General features: G+C 53.9%; 1 protein-coding gene across 1 annotated transcript; it reads left to right on the plus strand.

Annotated features, from left to right (window-relative positions):
* Nucleotides 1-367: 367 nt before the first annotated feature.
* On the plus strand, nt 368-6515 carry LOC104256288 (flavin containing dimethylaniline monoxygenase 3). Its single transcript, XM_059821832.1, has 8 exons — nt 368-502; nt 2359-2547; nt 2855-3017; nt 3877-4019; nt 4173-4372; nt 4503-4861; nt 5302-5374; nt 6061-6515. Exons 1-8 carry the CDS (start codon nt 371-373, stop codon nt 6398-6400), a joined length of 1599 nt encoding a protein of 532 aa, XP_059677815.1. The 5' UTR covers nt 368-370; the 3' UTR covers nt 6401-6515.
* Nucleotides 6516-6754: the final 239 nt, after the last annotated feature.

Consider the following 6754-nt stretch of genomic DNA (forward strand, 5'->3'; position numbering starts at 1 on the left):
AAGCTGCTCATCGAAACAACCCCTCAGCGCTGGCCCTGCCTCCTGCGCAACGCTGCATAAAAGAGCTTTGCTCTTTCGGGGGAGCTCCTCCCGAGCCACCACTCCTCCCCGTGAGAGAGCCCCTGGGTACCGGGAAAAGCTCTTTCACCCTGCCCAGAACTCTTACGCACGTACCTGGGGGCTGCACGGCAAGCAGGTGAGCCAGGATCAGCAAGAACCCCCCCCGGTTATTTAAGGAGCTGGGAGTTGTGCTGGGGCGGAGGTGCCCTGTTCCCGTGGGACATTGCCGGGGGCTGTGGACCCACCTGGGCGAGCATGCCTGGGCGGTCTCCACTCCACCACAGCCTCATTCCCTCGCAGGCAGGACAACATGGTGCGGCGCGTGGCGGTGGTGGGCGCAGGCGTCAGCGGGCTGGCAGCCATCAAGTGCTGCCTGGAAGAGGGGCTGGAGCCCACCTGCTTCGAGCAGAGCGATGACGTCGGGGGGCTCTGGCGCTACACAGTGAGTGGCTTTGGCTGCCTGGTTTCAGAGCTGGCTGGGGAAACCTGTGTCCTCGGAGCCGGGAGGCTGCACCCCGTGTGCCTGCACCCGCTTGCTCTGCTCTGACGGCTGCACGTGGGAGGGCTTGGCTGGTTTGATACAGGTCCCCAGGTCTTCTCCCTCACCCTGGGGACAGCCTGGCCATCCCTTGGTTTGCTGATCCAAGTCCCCGCTGCAGTGCCAACTCCTCTCCTTTGGGGATGGAGAGAGCCGCCAGCTTCTCCCCAGCTAAGGTGCTGCAAACCCCTCAGGGCTGCACTGAAGACATGCTCCCACTCCCTCTCCCCTGGAGACAGGGATGGCTCCAAAATGCAAGTCTTCAGGCCCGCAAAAGTCACCCTGTGGGGCTGCCAGCAGTCACCCCACCTTGGGGAGCACTCACCGCTGTTCGGGGTAGCTCTCAGTGTGCTTTTACGTAGTGGCCACACACCACAGAGCCAAAAAGGAGCCCAGATGAATAATTAGAGGGTCAGACCTAGAGCCATCTCATGCCATGTGCCCACCTGCCAGCAGGCTGGAGCCGAGGGGACGGTTTGGGGTGTGATCACAGTTGCCGGAGCAGCTCAGGGTGCAACTAGGGAAAGGAATTGAGCCTGTGTGAGTTAAACCCCTGGGCAGAAGGGGAGGGCAGAAAGCTTGTTCTGGGTTATCGGAAACATTCGATTCATCTCAAAACACGGACCACATGTTTTCTGTCTTTTCTGGGGAGGGCTCCAGTGAATTCCTCCAGAAAGTTTGGCAATACTTTCTGATATGTGTAATGGAGAATTTCAGAAGAGAATATCACTATCGAGGGGAAAAGTAAAAATCAGTTCAGCTCCTTATCTGTTTGGTTTTTTCCTTTATTGGAAGTTGGTAATCCTTTGGCCAACCCAAATATGAATTTTCCAGCCCAGAAACCTTGCTGCATTTTTCCCAGCTCTGTTCTGGCATCAAAGCCATTGGGAAAGGGAAGTGCATTACCTGTGTTCTGTACTGTTCAGTGCCAAGTGTCAGGGCAGATGTAGCAGGTGACACCCTGACGGGGACAGGGCAATGCGTGGGGCTGGCCATTTTGGGCAGAACTGGACCGGGCCAGCCCAGGCCCCACTGCATACATGGTGGTCTTGTGGATTTTGGCAGATCCCCCATGTCCTGACCTTCTATATGTCAGCAGGCTGGCTGGCATGGTCATTGCTGGGTGGTAGGCACAAGCCTCTGTCCATGTCCCAGGACAGACCTGCCCCGTGGTTGCATAAAGCATGGGCAGCCGAGCTGCTCTGCCAAAGCAAATGCACCCTGCGGGGCTTCTGCCTTTGCTTTCGCAATTGCCAAGACCGTGCGCACGAAGGAGCGATGTCCGGGCACACCCACGGGATTTTGGAAGCTTTACAGGTGGACCAGGAAGAAGCTGGGCACTGGGAGGGCCCATGTCACTTGTCTCTTGTGACATTTTGTATATGTCCATGTGCAGGAGTGTAGCTGTGTCACACCTGACCTCCTGATGTTTTCTGGATGTGCAGCGGAGAGGCTCTGGTGTGGTCCTTCCACAGCACTCCCTTCCCCTGAGGTTTCCACTTTCCCTGGCAGATGTGCATGTAGCCGGCTCCTAAATGCCTTGGGTGAGGCAAACTCTCCTCCTGGCCTGTTAGGACTCTTCTGTGCTCATAAGGGGTTATTTGGTTATGGCACTTGATGGCTTTGCTGTTTTCCTCTGGCTCCAGCCTGGAGGTGGAGGCTGGGGGGTGATGGTATCTGGAAGAGTTGGTGCAGGACTCCAGGACAGGCAGGGGTCACAGCCCCCGTAATGGGACACATCCATGCTCCTCTCCCTCCAGGACCAGACAGAAGAAGGCAGAGCCAGCATCTACCGCACAGTCTTCACCAACTCCTGCAAAGAGATGATGTGTTACCCCGACTTCCCCTTCCCCGACGACCACCCCAACTACATGCACAACGCCAGGCTCCAGCAGTACATCTGCAAGTATGCCGAGCATTTTGACCTGCTCCGGCACGTACAGTTCAAGGTAAAAAGCCTGGAGCGGAGAGATGCAGCGAGTAGCAGGGGGACCTGGGCAGGAGGGACACTGCCTCTGTGCCTGGGTCTCCCTGCCGCAGGGAAAATCCTGGAAGAAAATATTCTGGGGAACAAAACTCCTGGTTTTGTTAAAGCAGGTCTCATCAGGTCCCCTCTTTGTGCGTTCCCCAGAGCTGCCGGCATGAAATTGCAGCAGCAAACATCCTTGGGCTCCCGGGACCTCTGAATCCCACTGACACCCTAAACCTCTTGGTCCGCTCTGCAGACACCCATGGATCTCTTTCGTTTCTTTTAAGACCCTGGTCACCAAGGTTAAAAAACGCCCGGACTTTTCTGTGACGGGGCAATGGGAGGTGGTGACCCAGAGAGATGGGAAGGAAGAGACGGCGGTTTTTGATGCTGTTATGGTTTGCTCTGGGCATCACGTCTACCCAAACCTTCCCCTTGCTGACTTCCCAGGTAAGCTGCGCATGTGGAATTCATCCACTGGGACACCGCTGGGCAAATACCTTCCATCACAATGTTTTTCCCTGGAAAAAAATGCCTTTTCAGCATTAGAAGGAGAGCAATATTTTTGGGGATGGGGGTCTGTTCAGGAAGCCAAAACCTCTTTTTTTTTAAGAGAAAAGACTCAGTATCCACACAATATCAAAGCAGGGACAATGCTAATCTTTCCCAGAAAAAATTGTTTCAGGCTGTTTCCTTTAACAGAAGATCTTTCATAAAAGGATTTTGTAAAACACTTTTTTTTCATTTTTCTCATGGTTTCTAGTACAAACCTCATGCGCATTACCCAACAGCCTTTGCCTCTCTGTGTACAGACGCATTATTGGGGAAAACTTTCTCTCTGGCAAGAAATATTTGATGCTGGAGGTCTGTTTGGAGGACACAGGCTTGTGGCACCGGCTGGTCAGGAAAACTTCCCTCAGGTCCTTTCCATCTTCTCTTCTAAAAATGAAAGCTGCTTCCCTGTCGCTGACTACTGCAAGTGTGTAAGGCCACACCGAGGGGATGGAGTGTGGCTGCCCAGGAGTCCCAGGGCGATGTTGGGGTTGCAGTAGTACCCTTTTGGGGTACAGAAATACTGTGCAAAGGTATCCTGTGCTTGCACATGCTTTCTGTTTGAATATTGAATGAAGCTGGAGACAGATCTCATCCAACTATGGGTTTGCAGCATCCCAGGAGATACCTGCTACTGTAAGAAATGCCCAGACGGATGTCCCAGAAGCGTCTGTGGGAAGGGGGGATCCCAAGGCCAGCACAGCCTCTCCTTTTCATTCCTGGGGTGAATTATGACCCTTTATGTTCTCCTCCCCAGGAATACAGAAGTTTAAAGGCTGCTACTTTCACAGTCGAGAGTACAAGGAGCCGGAGAAGTTCAGAGGGAAGAAGGTGCTGGTGATAGGCTTGGGCAACTCTGGCTGTGACATTGCTGTGGAGCTCAGCACCATGGCGTCGCAGGTACAAGGACCTACACCAGAGCCACTGGGGAAGGGGGGGGGGGGGGGGGGGTGTCCCCATCTGCTCAAGCATGTGCCACTGCCTCTGTGAGATAGCTCCGGGGGCTTGCAGACATCACAGGGGCAGCTCACCCTTACCTGGCTGTCTCTCCAGGTCTACCTGAGCTCCCGAAGCGGGTCCTGGGTGATGAGCCGCATCTGGGACCATGGCTACCCCTGGGACATGCTGATCATCACTCGTTTCCAGACCTGGCTGGGGAACATCCTCCCCAGGGCGCTCAGCGACTGGTTGTATGTGAGAGGCATGAACCGGTTCTTCAAGCACGAGAACTTTGGCCTCATGCCACTGAACAGGTACGCACGGGGCCATCCATGCCCAAACCCCCCGGGTGTGTGCTGGTTCTGGACGGGACTGGACTGTGCCTATCCTGGGCTGGCAGCAGAAGTCACCTCTGTAACAGCCCCACCACCTTTGCCCTTGCAGAACTTCCCGCAAGGAGCCGGTGTTCAATGACGACCTCCCGAGCCGCATTGCCTGCGGCGTGGTGGTGATGAAGCCGAATGTGAAGGAGTTCAGAGAAACATCCGTCTTGTTCCAAGATGGGACTGTGCAGGATGACGTTGATGTGGTAGTCTTCGCCACTGGTTACGGTTACTCCTACCCTTTCATGGAGGATGATTCCATCATCAAAAGCAGGGACAATCAGGTCACCCTCTACAAAGGCATCCTCCCTCCTCAGCTCGAGAAGCCAACCATGGCAGTCATTGGGCTGGTCCAGTCCCTCGGACCCACCATCCCAACGGTGGACCTCCAGTGCCGCTGGGCAGTCAAGGTGTTTCAGGGTAGGTGGATGGCCATGTGCTGGGCGAAGGTCTATTTTCTGTTAATGGGAAGTAGTGTTTCCCAGCAGCAATGGGCAGGCTCAAACTGAAAATCAGAGCAGTGCCTGAGTGCTGAGGAACACAACAGGTTTTGGCCAGAAATTCCAATAATGGGTTCTCCATGTGATGGAGCAGGGTCTCACTGTGGGAGCAGGTCACTTCTCAGCCCACTGCAGAGATCAATGAAGTCCCTGTGGTAGGGCTGAAGAGCCTCTTGGGCATCACTGCACACCTTTTAAGGGCGGGGGAGCCAGTGTTGTCACATCCTCAACACCCAAGCTTGACCCAAGCCTAGTTCTTGGCACCCAAGGGCTCAGCTGATCCCTGCAAACCCCATCTGCTGCAGGACAGATCTCCTGGACATCACTTCCCTCTGCTGATGTTCTTCCTGCTCTTTCCAGGACAGTGCACGCTCCCCCCAGCCAGTGAGATGATGGATGACATTGATGAGAAGATGGGGAAGAAGCTCAAGTGGTAAGTGCAGCTCATGGGACTCCCTGTGCTGGCAGAAAAGCTCTGCCATCATCTCAGCCCCAAGTGGGCTGGATACAGGTACTGAAGAGGCCGGAATCAGGGAAGTTTGGGTGGAAAATTCCTGATGGAAAGATTTCCTGTCTGAAAATGCTCGTTTGCCATCACTGAGTGTTATCAGGCTGAAAAGCATTTCTCATTCACACAAAATCAGGGTGAGGCCCCAGCAGAAATAGAACATTTCCATCATTATTCTTCAAAGTGACACTTTTTTGTTTCATAAAGTCCATGGAAGTGCCTGGCTTTCCCCCTCTCTGAGTGTATCTGAAGCAATACTTTAAAAATATGAATATAACCAGTGAAAGCTGAACCTGGCCCAAGCGATGTTTTCTTTTGTTTTCAGAAACCATTGCATTGTAGGAAGTTTCGAAAAGCAATGTTTTCTTGTGAGCCAGATTCTTCCACTTACAGCAGCAATGATGCATGTCCCCTGGAGCCCTTGCCCCCAGCCAGCTCCACTCCCCAGGTTTGGTGCGGTAGAGCAGAGGGCAGACTCTGCCTTCACTGTGCTTGAAGAATAAAAAGAAATTAAAAAAATAAAATAAAAAATTTTAAAAAATTAAATTTTTTTTTTAAAAAAGGGGAAAACCTAAAGCAGCTCCTCTTTTCCTCTCCTCTCTCCCCTGAAGGTATGGGAACAGCACCACGCTGCAGACGGATTATGTCACCTACATGGACGAGCTGGCCTCAGCCATCGGTGTGAAGCCCAACGTGCTGAAGCTCCTGCTGACAGACCCACGGCTGGCCCTGGAGGTTGTCTTCGGCCCCTGCAGCCCCTACCAGTTTCGGCTGATGGGCCCGGGGAAGTGGAGCGGGGCCAGAAAGGCCATCCTCACCCAGTGGGACCGGACGCTGCAGGCCACACGGACGCGCGTCACCCCTGCCGCCCCCACCGCCTTCCCCTGCCTGGCTGTGCTGGGGGTGCTCTTCCTCCCGCTGCTCCTCCTCCTCCTCGTCCTTTACTGCTAGGGGACCCCGGAGGGACCTGGCAAGGACAGGGAGGGATGCAGGACTACCGAGCTGTGTGCGTGTGAGGGATGCTTTCTCCCACTGGGCGATGTGTGCTGCTGCCCTGCTCATTACCCCAGGAATAATTCATCAAGAGACCCCTAAAAAAAATGGCATCGATGAATCAGGTGCAATCTCCATGCCTGGTTAAATTTGGGAGGTTTCTCACTGGGCCTATGGAAGAGTGTAAATACCAGCCCCAATAAGTAATGATGGTTATTTTATCACTCTAAATGTGTTCAAGTAGTGGTGCATTGCTACATGTCTTTAAATCTCCCTGTCTACTGTCTCTTTTTCCGGTGGAAAACTGGAGTC

The sequence above is a fragment of the Gavia stellata genome, chromosome 10, assembly GCF_030936135.1.
Source record: "Gavia stellata isolate bGavSte3 chromosome 10, bGavSte3.hap2, whole genome shotgun sequence".
Lineage (NCBI taxonomy): Eukaryota > Metazoa > Chordata > Aves > Gaviiformes > Gaviidae > Gavia > Gavia stellata.

Bases quoted from the DNA above. Each gene is read 5' to 3' on its own strand.
- LOC104256288 (XM_059821832.1), top strand. From the start codon at position 371: ATGGTGCGGCGCGTGGCGGTGGTGGGCGCAGGCGTCAGCGGGCTGGCA. The intron at 3,018-3,876 runs GTAAGCTGCGCA...TCTCCTCCCCAG, and splicing joins TCCCCTTGCTGACTTCCCAG to GAATACAGAAGTTTAAAGGC. The intron at 4,373-4,502 runs GTACGCACGGGG...TTGCCCTTGCAG, and splicing joins GGCCTCATGCCACTGAACAG to AACTTCCCGCAAGGAGCCGG.